The 21775-nt window shown below is 46.1% G+C and overlaps 1 protein-coding gene across 1 annotated transcript in view; it reads right to left on the bottom strand.

Annotated features, from left to right (window-relative positions):
- The window catches only part of LOC143769023 (BPI fold-containing family C protein-like), a 199270-nt gene extending 182704 nt beyond the window's left edge, over positions 1 to 16566 (bottom strand). Inside the window, exon 1 of the mRNA XM_077257625.1 lies at positions 16492 to 16566. Coding sequence (XP_077113740.1) covers positions 16492 to 16504 — 13 coding nt within the window. The 5' untranslated portion in view covers positions 16505 to 16566. The remainder of the gene's footprint in view (positions 1 to 16491) is intronic.
- Between the last annotated feature and the right edge of the window lie 5209 nt (positions 16567 to 21775).

Here is a 21775-nt window from a genome sequence, read left to right as displayed (position 1 = left end):
ATCTGGGTGGTTTGTGACCGGTTTTCTAAGATGGTTCATTTGGTACCTTTGCCTAAGTTGCCTTCCTCTTCTGATTTGTGTTATGATCCTTAGTGGTTGAGGATCACAAATTACTCCAGCTAAGTAACAAACATAGGACAAGCTCTAGGGAGGTGGCAAACTGGACTGACCGCAAATCTGAACCTATCCAAACACACTAGAAGTAGCCGGTGAACGTGCCTAAAAATCCTAGACGTCTCGAGCCAGCCTGAGGAACTAACTACCCCTAGAGAGAAAGAAAGACCTCTCTTGCCTCCAGAGAAATAATCCCCAAAGATATAGAAGCCCCCAACAAATAACGGTGAGGTAAGAGGAAGGCACATACACAGGGGTGAAAGCAGATTCAGCAAATGAGGCCCACTAATACTAGATAGCAGAAAATAGAAAAGGGAATCTATGCGGTCAGTAAAAAACCCTTACAAAATATCCACTCTGAGATTTCAAGAACCCCCACACCAACTAACGGTGTGGGGGGAGAAACTCAGTCCCCTAGAGCAACCAGCAAGCGAGGAAATCACATTTTAGCGAGCCTGACTAAAAACATAATGAACGCTGATAATCAAAAAATGATCAAACAAAAACTTAGCTTGTCTTGGAGAGACTGGGAGCAAGGTAGACACAAGGAATCTGAAGAGCACTGAATACATTGATAGCAGGCAAGGAACTGAGTATCCAGGTGGGCTAAATAGGAAACCAACCAGGATAACGAACCAGCTGATGCTGCAACCTGCAGAAAGACAACACTACACAGTACCGCTTGTGACCACTAGAGGGAGCCCAAAAATAGAGTTCACAACAGATTTGGTTCCGTTGTTTTTTCAGCATGTGGTTCGTTTGCATGGCATTCCGGAGAATATTGTGTCCGATAGAGGTTCCCAGTTTGTTTCTAGGTTTTGGCGGGCCTTTTGTGCTAGGCTGGGCATTGATTTGTATTTTTCTTCCGCATTTCATCTTCAGACAAATGGCCAAACCGAGCGAACTAATCAGACTTTGGAAAATTATTTGAGATGCTTTGTGTCTGCTGATCAGGATGATTGGGTGGCTTTCTTGCCATTGGCCGAGTTTGCCCTTAATAATCGGGCTAGTTCTGCTACCTTGGTTTCACCCTTCTTTTGTAACTCTGGTTTTCATCCTTGTTTTTCTTCGGGGCAGGTTGAGCCTTCTGATTGTCCTGGGGTGGACTCTGTGGTTGACAGGTTGCAGCAAATTTGGGCTCATGTTGTTGACAATTTGGTGTTGTCTCAGGAGGGGGCTCAGCATTTTGCTAACCGTCGTCGGTGTGTTGGTTCCCGGCTTCAGGTTGGGGATTTGGTCTGGTTGTCTTCCCGTCATGTCCCTATGAAGGTTTCTTCCCTAAGTTTAAGCCTTGGTTTATTGGCCCTTATAGGATTTCTGAGATTAACAATCCAGTGTCTTTCCGTTTGGCCCTTCCAGCCACTTTTTCCATCCATAATGTTTTTCATAGATCTTTGTTGTGGAAATATGTGGTGCCCGTTGTTCCCTCTGTTGATCCTCCTGCCCCGGTGTTGATTGATGGGGAGTTGGAGTATGTGGTTGAGAAGATTTTGGATTCTCATTTTTCGAGGCGGAAGCTTCAGTATCTTGTCAAATGGAAGGATTATGGCCAGGAGGATAATTCTTAGGTTGTTGCCTCCGATGTTCATGCTGAGGATTTGGTTCGTGTCTTTCATTTGGCTCGTCCGGATCGGCCTGGGGGCTCTGGTGAGGGTTCGGTGACCCCTCCTCAAGGGGGGGGTACTGTTGTGAATTCTGCTCTTGGGCTCCCTCCGGTGGTTGTAAGTGGTAGCGCTGCTGTCTCTGAATCGCAGCATTTATCAGGTGTGTTCACTTTTTGCAAATCTGACTGGGCTATTTAGTCTTGCTTCACCCTTTAGTCAGTGCCAGTGGTCCATTGTTCCTGGAGGATTCACATCTCTGCCTGGTCTCTCCTGCTTTGAAGTTCTTTTCTACAAAGATAAGTTCTGGCCTTGATTTTTTGTTGTCCACATGCTGTGGCCTTATTGTTCAGTTCTGTTCCATGTTTTTGTCTTGTCCAGCTTGGTCTGTATAAGGATTTGTTTAGCCAAGCTGGTATCTCTGGAGATGCAGATATACCCTCCATATCTTTGGTTAGCTGTAGAGTTTTTGTATTTTCTGTGGTGGATATTTTCTAGTGTTTTAATACTGACCGCATAGTACTCTGTCCTATCCTTTCTATTTAGCTGGAAGTGGCCTCCTTTGCTAAATTCTGATTTCAGTCTGTGTATTTTTTTCCCCTCTCCTCTCACAGTCAGTATTTGTGGGGAGCTGTCTATCCTTTGGGAATTTTCTCTGAGGCAAGATAGTTTTCCCTTTTCTATCTCTAGGGGTAATTAGTCCTCCGGCTGTGTCGAGATGTCCAGGGAGTGCTAGGTACATTCCACGGCTACTTCTAGTTGCGGTGTTAAGTTCAGGGTCTGCGGTCAGTACAGGTACCACCTTCTCCAGAGTACGTCTCATGCTGCTCTTAGGCCACCAGATCATAACAGCTTACGTTCTTGAGGAGCAATCTTGGGTTCTGGTGCATTCCATCCATGCTGATCGTCTGGTTCGGGCGTTTCATGCAGGTTATCCTGGAAAACCTGGGGGTCCAGGGGCCCCCCTTGAGAGAAGGGTACTGTCATGATCCAGTCCAGGTTTTGAGTCCTGTCTACCCTTTTCCCAGACTGATCATGTCAAGGGTTAACTTTGCTCTGTCTCATTCTGGGTTCAGGTTTGCTCTTTAGCTCTGCTGCATCCTGCAGGCAGTGTCAGTTATAATTTCTGCCTACGGCATGTGTAGCTGACTCTGCATACCTTGATTCGTGCTGCTGCTTTTGCTGACTGTACACATGTCTGTTTATTCCCCTCTTCCCGTCCTGACTCTGTGTTCCCTTTTGTGTTTGGATTCCCTCATACCTGACTTGGCTTGGACTCAGACCTGCTGTTTTGTCTCTTGTCTGGTGGTGGCCTCGCTGCTGTGCTGCAGGTCTGCTCCTGCTGTGTGCAGTCCTCCCTCCAATATATTGCCATCTAGTGGAGCTGCATCTACCTGCAGAGCAGCAGCGTGACAAGAGCAGCAGCGTGACAAGAGCATCAAAGGACTGTTCCATACACACCTGAACAGAACAGGGTAGCAGTAAGGAAAAACAGAACTCTGACTGAAATAATAAGATATATGATAACAGACTCCATACTACCAGAGAAATACTGTGGTGAAGCATCAATGACAGCAACTTTTCTGCAAAACAGACATTTTTCAACAAAACAAAAAAAAACATATGAACTGTGGTAAGGTAAGAAACCAAGTGTGAATCATTTAAGAGTTTTTGGTTGCAAAGTTTTTGTGTTTATTTCAGAAGAAAAACACTCCAAACTTCAAAACAGAGCCATTGAATGAATATTTGTGACAATTGCAAAGGATACAGCATCCTAGATCCCACGACAGACAGAATCACAGTGAGTAACAGTGTAACATTCATTGAAGATCTAAATGATTACATAATGACATCACTGGAAATGAAAAATTAGAGAAACAACAGTGATATAACTGCAGGAACATCTGATGAGAAAGAAGCGGAAATCGATGAAAATCAAAAAACTGAAAGTCAAGAGATACAGCTGCATACAGATACAAAACCAAGACGCTCAATAAGAGAAAACAAAGGAAGACCACCTCAACGTCTTTCATACAAGGCAAGTAGAAATAAAATTTATGAACCTACATCTTGGGAGGACATATCTCAACTTTTAGAAGAAGAGACAAACAAATGAATAAAGGCTGCAGAAGCAGAAATAAAATCCATGCATGATTCAAAGATATGGACACTGACAGAACTACCAAAAGAAAAAAAGGCTATAGGATGTAAATGGATTTTTAAAGTAAAATACCAAGCAGACGGCACAGCTGATCGATACAGCGCAAGGCTCGTAGCTAAAGGCTATTCTCAGAAATATGGAAAAGGCTATGATGAGACATTTGCTGCAGTTGTCAAATACACCACAATCAGAACTTTGTTTGCAGCTGCAGCAATGAAACAAATGCAATTGAAACATCTGGATGTAAAGGCAGCATTTCTGAATGGAGACTTAACAGAAGACATTTACATGGAACAACACCCAGGTTTCAAGCAAGGATAAAAGGAAACCAAATATAGTTTGTAAGCTACAGAAAAATATATATGGTTTAACACAAGCCGCTAAAGCATGGAATTATATTATTATTTTTATTTATTTATATAGCACCATTAATTCCATGGTGCTGTACATGACAAGGGGTTAAATACAAAGTTATAGATATCGTTTACAGTAAACAAATTTACAATGACAGACTGGTACACAGAACTACTCATAAATAAACATTTTCAAACAAGCAAAGCGGATCCTAGTCTATATACAAAGAGACTGAGAGACAGATGGATCTATGTGCTGATATATGTGAACGATATTTTAGCTTGTTTTGAAAAAGAGATGAAGTGGAGATAGTGAAAATTTTGGATAAACACTTCGAGATCAAAGATCTGGGAAATTTGAAACAGTACCTAGGAATACAGATAGAAAGAGAAGAAGACGGGAGTTTCCTTCTTAATCAAAATCACATGATTCAAGACATAATCGAAACATTTGGATTGAAAGATGCAAAACCAGTAAAGTCGCCAATGGAAACCAACTAATCCAAGAACTAAACACATTGATGTGAAGTTTCACTTCTTGATAGATCACCAGGAAGAAGGAATCCTAAATGTATAGTACCGTCCAACTGAAGATATGACAGCAGATATTTTCACAAATGCATTGAATGAGGAAAGACATCAGAGACTGATGAAGAAATTAGGCTTAACTGAATAGGTCCTTACTGTTGAGAAAGGGTGTTGGTAAATATGCAACAGATACAGACTTATTTGTGTGCAGGAGGAGTTTAAACTTTTATGACAGTAGATGGTGATGTTGTTACTGTTATATGCTTAGTTGAATGTAATGCATATAGGGTTGAGCGACTTTCATTTTTTAAAGATCGAGTCGGGTTTTGTGAAATCCGACTTTGTCCAGAGTCGAGTCGAGTGCAGTCGGCCGATTATCGCTAAAAGTCGGGGATCGACCGAAACACGAAACCCAATGCAAGTCAATGGGGAAGCATAGTCGGCAGTGAGTGGAGGCCAGGAAAACACCTACAGTGCCCATTTTAATGCCAAAAACATCCATTCTTGATTCTGAATCTTGTCAATCTTAATTAACTTTATAATAATAGTTGTTCAATGAAACTTGGGGGTCATTTGGCAAATTTGTGGGGGGTAGGGCTGGTTCAAGGTTTTAGTGGGCCCAGGAATCGTGGACTACGTCACTGCGGTGGAGCAGGGAGAGGTAAGTATTTCAACGTTGCAAGTGCTGTGATCCTGAGCAAGCAGGGGGGCACACTTGTTCACATTGGCACTGGCACAGGGCCCCTCAAAGTACAGCGGTGTGTTTGCACGGCGGGGGCGCCTCCCACCAGCAGCGACACTTTTGCGTCCTCTGAGGGGCCCTGTGCCAGTGACGTCGCCAACGAGTATGCCCCCCCCACCTGATGAAGGAACCTGCACTTTCATCTGCACCTTCCTCTTTGTCCCTGTGTAAGGTGGTATAACATGCGGGAAGGGGAACCTTACTTTCAGCAGGGTCAGATTCTGGCTGTGTAGAGTGCAAGGGGAATGTAGTGGTCTAGGTCAATGTTCCAGCAGACTCATCTAGCAGTGGCTGGGCAATGGGCAGGATGAGGAGGAAACAGATATAGGGCCAAAGAATAAAGTAGGCTACATGCAGTTCAAAATTGGTAACAGGACTAAACAGGCTGCATTGCTTTGTTCAGTGGAGTAGCAAACCCAGGAGCAGCAGACACTGTTTTAAGGGCCCAAACACACTAATAGGCCAAATGCAGTTTAATATCTGATACTTTAGGCCAAAAGCCTAAGACTGAAGCTCAGCTTTATTCAGTTGAGGGCAAACACCAGGGAGGGGCAGACACCGTTAGTAGGCCCTAACCACCAATTTTTAAAAACACAGCACTTAATGAGAGCCAGAAGGTTGAAGCTCAGCTTTATTCAGTTGAGGACAAACACCAGGCAGGGGCAGACACCGTTAGTAGGCCGTAACCAAAGTTGAAGGCCAAATGCAGTTTAATTTCTGATACTATAGGCCGAAAGCCAGAAGGTGGAAGCTCAGCTTTATTCAGTTGAGGGCAAACACCAGGGAGGGGCAGACACCGTTAGTAGGCCGTAACCAAAGTTGAAGGCCAAATGCAGTTTAATATCTGATACTATAGGCCGAAAGCCAGAAGGTGGAAGCTCAGCTTTATTCAGTTGAGGGCAAACACCAGGGAGGGGCAGACACCGTTAGGAGGCCGTAACCAAAGTTGAAGGCCAAATGCAGTTTAATATCTGATACTATAGGCCGAAAGCCAGAAGGTGGAAGCTCAGCTTTATTCAGTTGCGGGCAAACACCAGGGAGGGGCAGACACCGTAAGTAGGCCGCAACCAAAGTTGAAGGCCAAATGCAGTTTAATATCTGATACTATAGGCCGAAAGCCAGAAGATGGAAGCTCAGCTTTATTCAGTTGAGGGCAAACACCAGGCAGGGGCAGACACCGTTAGTAGGCCGTAACCAAAGTTGAAGGCCAAATGCAGTTTAATTTCTGATACTATAGGCCGAAAGCCAGAAGGTGGAAGCTCAGCTTTATTCAGTTGAGGGCAAACACCAGGGAGGGGCAGACACCGTTAGTAGGCCGTAACCAAAGTTGAAGGCCAAATGCAGTTTAATTTCTGATATTATAGGCCGAAAGCCAGAAGGTGGAAGCTCCGATTTAGACAGTGGAGGACAATTTGAAATAGGGACTGCAGACAGACTTAGTAGGCTGTCCCCTGTGGACCATGCATCCACCACATTAACCCATTGCGCCTTAATGGACACGTAATCTTCCGTGGCCATGCCTACAGGTCCATGCATCTGTTGTCAGGTGCACCTTTGTACTCACAGATTGCCAGAGTGCATGGACAATGCGGTCTTTTACATGCTGGTGGAGGGTTGGGATGGCTTTTCTCGCAATAGAAGTGTCGACTGGTTAGCTTGTAGCGTGGTACAGCGTAGTCCATCATGGCCTTATTAATAGTAAATAAAATATATAACTAGGCTCTATGAACTTTTAAATAGGTTCCAGGGGTACACGGGCAGCATTGGTGTGGTCAGTGGAGGAGTATTGCAAGTAGGGGCCGCAGACAGGCTAACGAAGGCCTAAAATAACAAACAATAGGCAGGCATGGCAGTTTAAAATCGGTTACATGGATACACAGGCAGGCACTCCAGGCAGCATTGTGGTCAGTGGAGGAATATTGCAAGTAGGGGCCGCAGACAGGCTATCAAAGGCCTAAAATAACAAACAATAGGCAGGCATGGCAGTTTTAAATCGGTTACATGGATACACAGGCAGGCACTCCAGGCAGCATTGTGGTCAGTGGAGGAGTATTGCAAGTAGGGGCCGCAGACAGGCTATCAAAGGCCTAAAATAACAAACAATAGGCAGGCATGGCAGTTTTAAATCGGTTACATGGATACACAGGCAGGCACTCCAGGCAGCATTGTGGTCAGTGGAGGAGTATTGCAAGTAGGGGCCGCAGACAGGCTATCAAAGGCCTAAAATAACAAACAATAGGCAGGCATGGCAGTTTTAAATCGGTTACATGGATACACAGGCAGGCAGCATTGTGGTCAGTGGAGGAGTATTGCAAGAAGTGTCTGACACAGTTAGTACTCCCAAAAAATAAATAGATGTTAATGTCTCGCAAAACAACTATAAATAAAAAAAAGAATGGCATGCTTAGGTACAGGGGTGGGCTCATCTGCAGAGTTTATGACAAAGTAATTTGGCAGTAAATTAGTATTTACTGGTGTCAATATAGGACACTGACCCAGACTACTGTAACTATCATCATAGATGTCAACAAATTGGTATTGATTGTCAGTGCCAGGCATTGAATGATGTCAGCGCATAGACTAAACATTGTTGGAGCTGTGCGAGATAATTTGGCACGTGGTAGAGCACAGTTTCAGCTGGGGGGGGGGACTCTCTTGTGGCCGGCGGTACCGCCACAGGGCCCCTCATGTTACAACGGTGTGTCTGACGTTGGGTGCGCACAACCACCGCCAGAGACACTACATTGTACTATGAGGGACCCAGTGGCAGTGCCGTCGACCAAAAGCGGGCACACCCACCTCTTCTGACAAACAGCACTGTAACTAACAGGTGCTTGCGCCAAGTGTCGAGAGTGAGACAACGGCCCCGTGGGGGGAGTTTTCCCATTGGGGGAGGTGTAAACATGTCGTATGCTGGGCAAACAGCTGCTGCAAATTAAGAGATTTTAACACTCAGTAAGACCAGTCCACAAGCAAGACCTTTTTATAGGAAAGCTAGGTGTCAGCCGGGAAAGGTGGGGCAAAATAATTTGAAATCCAGGAGTGTTTCATTTTAATGAAGGTGAGATCATCCACATTTTGGGTAGCCAGACGAGTCCTTTTTTCGGTTAATATTGAACCAGCAGCACTGAATACTCTTTCTGATAGCACACTAGCTGCTGGGCAAGCAAGCTCCTGCAACGCATATTCTGCCAATTCAGGCCAGGTGTCTAATTTGGATGCCCAGTAATCAAATGGGAATGACGGTTGAGGGAGAACATCAATAAGGGCTGAAAAATAGTTAGTAACCATACTGGACAAATGTTGTCTCCTGTCACTTTGAATAGATGCTGCAGTACCTGTCCTGTCTGCGGTCATTGCAAAATCACTCCACAACCTGGTCATAAAACCCCTCTGTCCAACGCCACTTCTGATCTGTGCACCTCTAACACCTCTGCCCTGTAGCCCCCTGCAGCTCGTGTGAGAACCATCACCGGCGCTGTGTGCTGGGAATGCCTGAATCAAACGGTCTACAAGAGTAGCTTGTTTGGTTGCTAATATTTGTTCGAGGTTCTCATGTGGCATAATATTTTGCAATTTGCCTTTATAGCGAGGGTCAAGGATGCAGGCCAACCAGTAATCGTCATCGCTCATCATTTTAATAATGCGTGGGTCCTTTTTGAGGATACGTAAGGCATAATCCGCCATGTGGGCCAAAGTTCCAGTTGGCAAATCTGCGGTTGTGCTGGTTTGAGGGGCAGTTACAGGCAAATCTACGTCACTTGTCTCCCTTACAAAAACAGAACCCGGCCTTGCAACGCCACTAATTTCTGTTGGCCCAGGAGAAGCTTCCTCAGTAAAAAAGTACTCATCCCCATCATTCTCCTCGTCCTCCTCCTCCTCTTCGCCCGCTACCGCGTCCTCTACACGGCCCTGACCAGACAATGGCTTACTGTCATCAAGGCTTTCCTCTTCCTCGGCTGCAGACGCCTGCTCCTTTATGTGCGTCAAACTTTGCATCAGCAGACCCATTAGGGGGATGCTCATGCCTATTATTGCGTTGTCTGCACTAACCAGCCGTGTGCATTCCTCAAAACACTGAAGGACTTGACACAGGTCTTGTAGCTTCGACCACTGCACACCTGACAACTCCATGTCTGCCATCCAACTGCCTGCCCGTGTATCCTCCCACAAATACATAACAGCACGCCTCTGTTCGCACACTCTCTGAAGCATGTGCAGTGTGGAGTTCCACCTTGTTGCAACGTCGATGATTAGGCGATGCTGAGGAAGGTTCAAAGAACGCTGATAGTTCTGCATACGGCTGGAGTGTACGGGCGAACAGCGGATATGCGAACAAAGTCTGCGCACTTTGAGGAGCAGGTCGGGTAACCCCAGATAACTTTTCAGGAAGCACTGCACCACCAGGTTTAAGGTGTGAGCCAGGCAAGGAATGTGTTTCAGTTGGGAAAGGGCTATGGCAGCCATGAAATTCCTTCCGTTATCACTCACTACCTTGCCTGCCTCAAGATGTACAGTGCCCAGCCATGACTGAGTTTCTTTCTGCAAGAACTCGGACAGAACTTCCGCGGTGTGTCTGTTGTCGCCCAAACACTTCATTGCCAATACAGCCTGCTGACGCTTGCCACTAGCTGTCCCATAATGGCACACCTGGTGTGCAACAGTGGCAGCTGCGGATGGAGTGGATGTGCGACTGCGGTCTGTGGACGAGCTCTCGCTTCTGCAGGAGGAGGAGGAAGAGGAGGAGGGGGGGCGAACGCCTACAGCCAACTCTTTCCTTGACCGTGGGCTAGGCAGAACTGTCCCAATATTGCTGTCCCCTGTGGAGCCTGCATCCACCACATTCACCCAGTGTGCCATGATGGACACGTAACGTCCCTGGCCATGCCTACTGGTCCATGCATCTGTTGTCAGGTGCACCTTTGTAGTCACAGACTGCCTGAGTGCATGGACGATGCGGTCTTTAACATGCTGTTGGAGGGCTGGGATGGCTTTTCTAGAAAAGAAGTGCCGACTGGGTAGCTCGTAGCGTGGTACAGCGTAGTCCATCAGCGCTTTGAAAGCTTCGCTTTCAACTAACCGGTAGGGCATCATCTCTAATGAGATTAGTCTAGCAATGTGGGCGTTCAAACCCTGTGTACGCGGATGCGAGGATGAGTACTTCCTTTTCCTAACAAGAGTCTCATGTAGGGTGAGCTGGACTGGAGAGCTGGAGATAGTGGAACTAGCGGTGGTGCCGGTGGACATAGGTGAGTGAGAGAGGGTTGGAGATGGTATTCTTGCCGGTGCCCTACATGCAGTGTTTCCTACTACTAACCTGGTGATTCCCTGACTGCTTTGGCCTGGCGACGAAAGCTGCACAGATACTGCAGGTGGTGTGGGAAATGGTCGGCTTACAGGGAGGGAAGGGATGTAGCGTTGCTGACTAGCTTCATTGGCCGAGGGTGCTGCAACCTTTAGGGACGTTTGGTAGTTAGTCCAGGCTTGCAAATGCATGGTGGATAAATGTCTATGCATGCAACTTGTATTTAGACTTTTAAGATTCTGACCTCTGCTTAAGGTAGTTGAACATTTTTGACAGATGACTTTGCGCTGATCATTTGGATGTTGTTTAAAAAAATGCCAGACTGCACTCTTTCTACTATCGGATACCTTTTCAGGCATTGCAGACTGAGCTTCTTTAACCGGATGGCCACGCTGTCCTCCAACTGGTTTAGGTTTTGCCACGTGTTTTTGGCCAGATACGGGCCCGGTAGATGGAACCTGTTGTGATGTTGATGCCTGCTGCGGCTCCTCCTCCTCCGCTTCAGAACTACTGCTGCCTGCACCCTGTTCCCCCAATGGCTGCCAATCGGGGTCCACAACTGGATCATCTATGACCTCCTCTTCTATGTTGTGTGCAACTTCGTCTGTGTCACCGTGTAAGCCGGTGGTATTGCGTTCGTGACGGAGCACCATAGTCTCCGCTGGTTTTGATTCTGCCTCAGTACACTGCGAGGGCAATGTTCTGGTCTGAGTCAAAGGAACAGCATAGTAATCTGGCTGTGCATCTGTGCACTCCATGTCCGATTCAACTTCTAATGGGCATAGCCTGTTAACTGTTTCACTGTGTAACCCTGGAACGGTATGTGTAAAGAGCTCCATGGAGTAACCTGTTGTGTCGACTGACACATCCTTCACTGTTGTTTTTAGTGAAGGACACAAGAAAGCGACTTGTTCCTGACCGGGAGCATCCACTGACGATGCACTGCTCTGACATTTGGCACTTTCCGAGGAGGAGGCGAAAGAGTTAGAGGCAGAGTCAGCAATGAAAGCCAATACTTGCTCCTCCTGCTCCGGCTTCAAAAGTGGTTTTCCTACTCCCAGAAAAGAGAGCGTTCGAGGCCTTGTGTAGCCAGACAACGAACCTGGCTCAACAACTCGAGACTTAGGTGCTGTACTGCTTTTACCACGACCACCTGATGCTCCACCACCACTACCATCATTACCAGCTGACAATGACCGCCCACGGCCACGACCTCTTCCACTAGACTTCCTCATTGTTTGCAAAACGTAACCAAAGTAACGGTATTTGTTACTGTAAAACAACTTATAAGGTGAACTCAAACTTCTGTTGGATTTATATATACCTTTATAGGTGCCTGACACTGAAAGGAAAATCAGGCCCAATGTTACACACTAGGTTTTCTGTGCCCCAATAATTTGAGACAGATGGCACACACAGGACCAGCACTCAAGCAGAAATGCCAATCTTAATCTCCCACTATTTTTTTTTTTTTCTGGGAGAATTTAGCAAAAAAAAAAAAATGGCCAAGTATTACACAGTGTTTTCGGTGGCACACAATGAGAGACAGATACCACACACAGCAATGGCACGGAGGCAGACTTGCCAATATTTATCTCCCACTAATTTTTTTTTTGGAAAAGGGAGAATTTAGCAAAAAAAAAAAAATTGGCCAAGTATTACACAGTGTTTTCGGTGCCACACAATGAGAGACAGATACCACACACAGCAATGGCACGGAGGCAGACTTGCCAATATTTATCTCCCACTAATTTTTTTTTTGGAAAAGGGAGAATGTACCCCCCCCAAAAAAAAATGGCCAAGTATTACACAGTGTTTTCGGTGCCACACAATGACAGACGGATGCCACACACAGCAATGGCACGGAGGCAGACTTGCCAATATTTATCTCCCACTAATTTTTTTTTTGGAAAAGGGAGAATTTAGCAAAAAAAAAAAATTGGCCAAGTATTACACAGTGTTTTCGGTGGCACACAATGAGAGACAGATACCACACACAGCAATGGCACGGAGGCAGACTTGCCAATATTTATCTCCCACTAATTTTTTTTGGGGAAAAGGGAGAATTTAGCAAAAAAAAAAAATGGCCAAGTATCACACAGTGTTTTCGGTGGCACACAATGACAGACAGATGCCACACACAGCAATGGCACGGAGGCAGATTTGCCAATATTTATCTCCCACTAATTTTTTTTTGGGAAAAGGCAGAATTTAGCAAAAAAAAAAAAAATGGCCAAGTATTACACAGTGTTTTCGGTGCCACACAATGACAGACAGATGCCACACACAGCAATGGCACGGAGGCAGACTTGCCAATATTTATCTCCCACTAATTTTTTTTTTGGGAAAAGGGAGAATTTAGCAAAAAAAAAAAAATTGGCCAAGTATTACACAGTGTTTTCGGTGGCACACAATGAGAGACAGATACCACACACAGCAATGGCACGAAGGCAGACTTGCCAATATTTATCTTCCACTAATTTTTTTTTTGGAAAAGGGAGAATGTACCCCCCCCCCAAAAAAAAATGGCCAAGTATTACACAGTGTTTTCAGTGGCACACAATGAGAGACAGATACCACACACAGCAATGGCATGGAGGCAGACTTGCCAATATTTATCTCCCACTAATTTTTTTTTTGGAAAAGGGAAAATTTAGCAAAAAAAAAAAATTTGCCAAGTATTACACAGTGTTTTCGGTGCCACACAATGAGAGACAGATACCACACACAGCAATGGCACGAAGGCAGACTTGCCAATATTTATCTCCCACTAATTTTTTTTTTGGAAAAGGGAGAATGTACCCCCCCCAAAAAAAAAAATGGCCAAGTATTACACAGTGTTTTCGGTGGCACACAATGAGAGACAGATACCACACACAGCAATGGCACGGAGGCAGACTTGCCAATATTTATCTCCCACTAATTTTTTTTTGGGAAAAGGGAGAATTTAGCAAAAAAAAAAAAAATTGGCCAAGTATTACACAGTGTTTTCGGTGCCACACAATGAGAGACAGATACCACACACAGCAATGGCACGGAGGCAGACTTGCCAATATTTATCTCCCACTAATTTTTTTTTGGGAAAAGGGAGAATGTACCCCCCCCCAAAAAAAATGGCCAAGTATTACACAGTGTTTTCGGTGCCACACAATGACAGACAGATGCCACACACAGCAATGGCACGGAGGCAGACTTGCCAATATTTATCTCCCACTAACTTTTTTTTTGGAAAAGGGAGAATTTAGCAAAAAAAAAAAATTGGCCAAGTATTACACAGTGTTTTCGGTGGCACACAATGAGAGACAGATACCACACACAGCAATGGCACGGAGGCAGACTTGCCAATATTTATCTCCCACTAATTTTTTTGGGGGAAAAGGGAGAATTTAGCAAAAACAAAAAATGGCCAAGTATCACACAGTGTTTTCGGTGGCACACAATGACAGACAGATGCCACACACAGCAATGGCACGGAGGCAGACTTGCCAATATTTATCTCCCACTAATTTTTTTGGGGAAAAAGGAGAATTTAGCAAAAAAAAATAAATGGCCAAGTATTACACAGTGTTTTCGGTGCCACACAATGACAGACAGATGCCACACACAGCAATGGCACGGAGGCAGACTTGCCAATATTTATCTCCCACTAACTTTTTTTTTGGAAAAGGGAGAATTTAGCAAAAAAAAAAAATTGGCCAAGTATTACACAGTGTTTTCGGTGGCACACAATGAGAGACAGATACCACACACAGCAATGGCACGGAGGCAGACTTGCCAATATTTATCTCCCACTAATTTTTTTTGGGGAAAAGGGAGAATTTAGCAAAAAAAAAAAAATGGCCAAGTATCACACAGTGTTTTCGGTGGCACACAATGACAGACAGATGCCACACACAGCAATGGCACGGAGGCAGACTTGCCAATATTTATCTCCCACTAATTTTTTTTTGGGAAAAAGGAGAATTTAGCAAAAAAAAATAAATGGCCAAGTATTACACAGTGTTTTCGGTGCCACACAATGACAGACAGATGCCACACACAGCAATGGCACGGAGGCAGACTTGCCAATATTTATCTCCCACTAATTTTTTTTTGGAAAAGGGAGAATTTAGCAAAAAAAAAAAAAAATTGGCCAAGTATTACACAGTGTTTTCGGTGGCACACAATGAGAGACAGATACCACACACAGCAATGGCACGAAGGCAGACTTGCCAATATTTATCTCCCACTAATTTTTTTTTTGGAAAAGGGAGAATGTACCCCCCCCCCAAAAAAAAAAAATGGGCAAGTATTACACAGTGTTTGCGGTGGCACACAATGACAGACAGATGCCACACACAGCAATGGCACGGAGGCAGACTTGCCAATATTTATCTCCCACTCATTTTTTGGGGGGAAAAGGGAGAATTTAGCAAAAAAAAAAAAAAGGGCCAAGTATTACACAGTGTTTTCGGTGGCACACAATGAGAGACAGATACCACACACAGCAATGGCACGGAGGCAGACTTGCCAATATTTATCTCCCTGCAGTTATCTCAGAAAAGTATGGCAGGCAGCTATAAAAAGGACTGCTGCACACAAAAGTGTGGACAAACACACAAGATAGCTGTGCAGAAAGGAAGGAAAAACAGGATTTGTGCTTTGAAAAAAGCAGTTGGTTTGCACAGTGGCGTACACACAGGCACAGCAACGCAGCTATCAGGGTCAGGGAGCCTTCTAGGGCAGCCCAATGAGCGACAGCGCTGAGGAAAAAAAAATGTAGCTTCCACTGTCCCTGCAATCAAAAGGTGGTGTTGGACAGTGGAAATCGCTACAGCACAAGTGGTTAGTAGCTTTATGTACCCTGCCTATCACTATCCCTGCTTCCGAAGAAGCTGCAGCAACCTCTCCCTACGCTCAGAGCAGCAGCAGTAAGATGGCGGTCGGCGGGAACGCCCCTTTATAGCCCCTGTGACGCCGCAGAAAGCAAGCCAATCACTGCAATGCCCTTCTCTAAGATGGTGGGGACTGAGAACTATGTCATCACGCTGCCCACACTCTGCGTTCACCTTCATTGGCTTTTAGCGTCATTGAAACGCGACTTTGGCGCGAAAGTCGCGTACCGCATGGCAGACCCCACACAGGGATCGGCTCGGTTTCATGAGACGCCGACTTTGCCAAAAGTCGGCGACTTATGAAAATGAACGATCCGTTTCGCTCAACCCTAAATGCATATACTTGTACTTTGGTTTCATTTTCTCTTTGGTAAAAAGTATTTCAGACTTCCTGTTATGCTGTAATAAAATAAAAAGCTGATGCATGTACCTCATGTTCTGTGAAGATACAAGTTGAACTACCCCATATATTATCTACTCTCACAAGTTTCTTCTGCGATCAAACTATGCAACAGTCTGGTCCTGTGTCCAGTAAGTGTCCGTTACACAGAAAAGAGAGATAACTCTGTGCCTGCCAACTGACACTGTGTGTGCAGGCACTTTGCGGCTCCAGTATCAATAGGTGCAGGTCTTGGGGAATAGATCAAACAGGTCTCAAAAGCAAGGGGAGGGGCTGAGGATGGAAATTGGTGGGTGAAAAATTTCACTGGGCCCTAGTCTATGCCAAGAAGAAAACAAAGCAACAAAAAAGTTGGATGCTGTAACATCCCTGCTGGCATCACTGCATGGCTTCCCATCTCCCATGTTACTCACCACTCCGGGCCATGTTGTGAGTTCTGTCTTCTGCCGACTCCTTGCCCTGGGCCTCATGTCCTTGCTTGCTGCATACTTCCTGGTTGTATGTTTAGGGAGGCAGTCCTGGCACTTCCTGATTCATATTAGAGACTGTGTGCACTCTTCTAATTTGTCCCCAGCCAATTACCAAGAGGCATCAGGTACTTAAGGCATCTCCACCCACTGGGAGATGCCTGAGCAACAAATTCTCTCAGTAGTGTCTTGCTTCTGAGTTGCCAGGTCCTGTTCTGTTTTCTGCCTCTGGGGGCTTCATACCAGGCTCGATTCTGTGTGTCTTGTTTTCTGCCACCCTGGGGGCTGCATACCCAGGCCCGTATCTGTAGTCTTTGTGTATTGTTTCTGCCACCCTGGGGGGCTGTATACCCAGGCCTGAATCCTAGTCCTGTACTTGTTCCCATGTCTGTCCCTGTGTGAACTCTTGCCTATACCTGTACCTGTTTGTGTCCTTGTCTGTTGCCGTTCCCATTCAGCTGTGCGTATCCTTGTGTCCTCTCCCTCTGCTCTGCTTCCCATGCCATGCAGCTCTGCTCTGCTTTCCGCAACCTGCAGCTCTGTTCTGCTCTGCTCACCACAACCTGCGGCTCTGCTCTGCTCACTGTAACCTGCGGCTCTGCTCTGCTCGTCGCAACCTGCAGCTCAGCTCTGCTCTGTCCTGCTCGTCGCAAACCTGCGGCTCTGCTCTCCTCACCGCAATCTGCGGCTCTGCTTTGTTCATCACAACCTGCAGCTCAGCACTGCTCGCTGCAACCTGTGTCTCTGCTCTGCCCGCCGCATCCTGCGGCTCTGCTCTGCTCTACTCACTGAAATCTGCGGTTCTGCTCTGCTGGTCGCATTCTGCATCTCTTTTGCCCCCTCTCACCTCCTGTGGCTTTGCTCTGCTCCTGCTCCACTCCCTGTTTGTCCTTGTTCTTCTAGTCTGAACTGGTTCCTTACAGTTCCTGTCCCTCCAGTCTGTACTGGTTCCTACCTGCTCCCTTATCTTACTCATACCTGCTTGTGTTCCCGTGTCTCCTGAAGCAGTTCCTGACCCTCCAGTCTGAACTGGTTCCTAACAGTTCCTGTCCCTCCAGTCTGAACTGGTTCCTATCTGTTCCCTACTCGTACCTGCCTGTATTCCTGCCCTACCCGCTGCAGTCTTGATCCCTCCAGTCTGTGCCGTGTCCACCTGCCATAGTGCCAGCTGTGCCCGCCTGCCAGCCATGTCCGCCTGCTTGCCAGAGTGCCAGCCATGCCTACCTGCCAGAGTGCCAGCTGTGCCCGCCTGCCTGCCAGAGTGCCAGCCATGCCTGCCAGCCAGCCGTGTCCACCTGCCTGCCAGAGTGCCAGCCATGCCCGCCTGTCTGCCAGAGTGCCAGCCATGCCCGCCTGCCTGCCAGCCGTGTCCACCTGCCTGCCAGGGTGCCAGCTGTGCCCGCCTGCCTGCCAGAGTGCCAGCCATGCCCATCTGCCTGCCAGAGTTCCAGTCATGCCCGTCTGCCAGTCAGAGTGCCAGCCATGCCCACCTGCCTGCCAGCCGTGTGCACCTGCCTGCCAGAGTGCCAGCCGTGTCTGCCAGCCATGCCCGCCTGCCTGCCAGAGTGCCAGCTGTGCCCATCAGCCTGCCAGAGTGCCAGCCATGTCCGTCTGCTAGCCAGAGTGCCAGCCATGCCCGCCTGCCTGCCAGAGTGCCAGCCATGCCCGCCTGACAGCCATGTCCACCTGCCTGCTAGAGTGCCAGCCGTGCCCGCCTGCCTGCCACTGTCAGCCATGCCCATCTGCCTGCCAGAGTGCCAGCCATGTCCATCTGCCTGCCAGAGTGCCAGCTGTGCCCGTCTGCCTGCCAAAGTGCCAGCCGTGCCCGCCTGCCAGGCTGCTAAACTACCAGCTGTACCTGCCTGCCAGCCATACCTGCCAAAGTACTAGCCGTGCACGCCAGACTGTCAGCTGTGCCCACCTGCCTGCCAGAGTGCCAGCCATGCCCGCCTGCCAGAGTGCCAGCCGTGCCCGCCAGAGTACCAGTCATGGCTGTCTGTACTTGCCCGCACCTGTCAATAGACATCTGTTCCACAGTGGGATCATCTGCTATGGCCAGACACCACCCTGGAGTGGCACCTGGCAGCTACCTGCCATACAAGCCTGACCTCACCACCACAGGCTCCAGTGAACACCAAGGTAGCTGCTTAGTCATGCCCCTCCTGGGTAGTCTGGTTTGTGGCACAGTGGGGCAATAATCCTCGCTCACACTATCCAGCCTGGGCGCGAGTGTGACAGATGTTTGAACAAAAGGGAGTCAAGAGGCTGCCACATATATTTGAGGTTCATCCGATTCTTTCAATATCGATGGCTTAGACCAACTTGGGTCATACTGTATGTCTATGGAGGATTTAAACAGAGCACCGGGAGTGCCCAATAGCCACCTATGGTTGAGCTGGTTTGATCATATAATGTAATCCGAAGCAACAACAACAGAGGTGACATCACTCCCCCTTCTGGTGAGCAATGCAAAAGAAGATATGGGTAGGTACATAACAATTCGTTAGTATCCCATTTTAGTGTGCTATGTCACTCATTTTTCTTATTTTCATAGGCCATACAGTTTCATAATGCAATAAGTTCAGCTTTGCTACACTGAAGTCAAAAGATAAAAATATCACCTGTCCTGTGAGTGGGAAGTTATTTCCCCATATAGTAATGCTTAAGCACATTATTATTGTCTTCTGCAAAGTGAATCATCAAGTATATTCACAATAGAATAGGTTCTGTACTAAACATTGATTCCCCTTACTCATGGCTTTATTTCAGTCACGCCACATGACATGTTCCTGCTTGTTTCAGAAATGAGAAGACTGTGTAATAGACACACATTGTGACATTCCACCCAACCCTCTGCAACAGCTGTGACCCATCTAAATTCATGGGAATACATTATACTTATCAGAAAATGCATGTACAGTATACTCCTCAACATTGAAATTGCAACACCAAGAATGAAAAGTCATGGAGTTAGGGAAATCAAAGGATCAAAAGACATGTTAATAATATGTTATTAATATGTAACTGATGAAAAAATTAATTTTTCAAAACATCTTGATTTATTTAGCATTGAATATTATTTATTTTTCCACAGGACCATGCATAACTTATAAATCTACTCCCTATAACATGCCAGACCTGGCTTGTCACACTACACATGGAGAAAGGTTACCATTTACACAACTTGGCATGCTATTAATGGTTATTAATGGATGTCTATGGAACGTTCTGCCATGCTGAATGAGGGAGTTTGGCTACCTTACATTGTGTAAGCCCACAGCATAATCCCGAGGCACATGTGACTTTCCCCCTCTTGAAAGCTTCTTCGTGTCATTGCCCACATGGCCTCCAAACCAATCTCTGGCTATCATTGTGTCCAAGAAAAAACTAAACTCATTGAGTTTGTTTAAGTCAGCAGAATTTTAGAAAGTGTGTGCCTGATTTGTACTGCCTTATGTTTGGACAACATAAATAATAAAACATGTTTCCTATAAGGCTAGTACATAATGGCTAAGGAATCTTTTTGAAGTGGCAAACACTAAAAATATGATGAACTAGCTTTTAGAGTGGGGAGGCAAAAGAAAAGTGTCCTTTAACTTTACAGTAAAGAGAGCTAAAACCATTGGTTTTGGCTGGAACAGCTGATGGTTTTATGTTTATGGTGGCCGTCCGACTCTTGCCTGACAGATGATAAATTTGCAGGTAAGGTTACCCATTGTCAAAGGATGTCTTGCCATTGGAAACAAGGATAATCTTCTGAATCAAGTGTGCATGTGTATAAAGGGTCAACTCAAGAAGAATAACTGTTTGTCAAACGAGAGTTCAGTCATTAGCTACTGAAGTGAATGTGCATAATAGTAGGGCTGATCCTAGAGCAACTATTGTAGAAAGTAGAGGGAGGATTGTATACATAGTATTTCATTTGTTATCATCTATGAAACACATTGGTCATGATTCATTGGGACCGGCAATTTTCTTGCCATTCTTGTTGAGGTGGTGTGGTGAAGTTAGACACTTCTGATTCATTAAGAAGTGAGAGGAAGATTTCAGTCATAAGGTGTAAGGGTGGGCCAGGGTGGTAGTCGTGGCTGAGAACTTTCACTCCATCACACCCTGGCCTCCCCTCACATAAACATGGTGTCCCTTAGTCAGCATACCAGAGTCTTCAGGTCCAGCATCGTCAGGTTCTCTTCTGCGTCACTGAAGGTTGTCTGCAGACTATTTCACAAGAATTGAGACACAGTCCATTCCAACTTGAACCTGAACATCTTTACTGTTTCCATTTCTCAGCACCTCCAAATATTTCACAGCATTAACCACAAGTTGCAAGCACATGTACCTTCATCTTTCCCTGCTCTACTTGCCACGTCCTCCAGTACATCATGGGGTAGTAGCGCCTTTGGGGGTACCACAGCTTCCTCCTTGTCCAGACTTACTGTATTTGGGGTTCCCCTCATCCATTTCGCACCGGATCGAAGGGCATCAACGCACGCAATGACCTGCCACATATTGGACAATCTGCGCCCTGTACTCTTCCCGCATCGCTTTCTTTCCTCACCTCCAAACTGCTGCAATACTGATTCTTAATACTGCTCTTCAGTCCTAAGAACCGCACAAATGGCTGGGCTTCTCTGCTTTCTTAACATTACAGGCCTGTTGTGGCACCCTGGGCCTTTAACCCATGTGGACAGGTTGGGCGCCTGGGCCCTTCTCCCTCTACCTTAACATCTACACTTCCTTACCACACAGCAGTCACTCCTATCCTTAACTATTTCCTATACTAAGCTACATCCTAAATGTAATTACATTTACTTTGATGCCCTCATCTAGTGGCCAATGTCATAACTGCACTTACCCTATACATAGCAGCACAAAGAAACATCTTATCAAATATACATATAGCATGGAGTGGTAATACACATAATAGTGTAGTAGTACCATTATATAGAAACGGTAATACACATAATCGTGTAGCGGTACCATTATATAGAAACTATTAGACATACACTTACAACATACGGCACTGGGACGAACGAGAAAGGAAAGGTGTAACAGTAATATAGTATACCCCTTACAAAGGTATGCCACAGCTCGCATGAATTAAGCAAGCTGTGACCTCAGGCCTCCATTTCCTGAGCTCTGCCTAGTCCACCTCTTCATGAATCTAGAGCATGTACCTCCGTCTGTTACACAGAAATCTTATTTCAGTTGGGAAGATTTCTTGAGTATT

This window comes from Ranitomeya variabilis, chromosome 4 (assembly GCF_051348905.1).
Source record: "Ranitomeya variabilis isolate aRanVar5 chromosome 4, aRanVar5.hap1, whole genome shotgun sequence".
NCBI lineage: Eukaryota > Metazoa > Chordata > Amphibia > Anura > Dendrobatidae > Ranitomeya > Ranitomeya variabilis.
The sequence above is the reverse complement of the archived record's forward strand: the minus strand, read 5'-3'. Positions and strand labels throughout refer to the sequence as shown.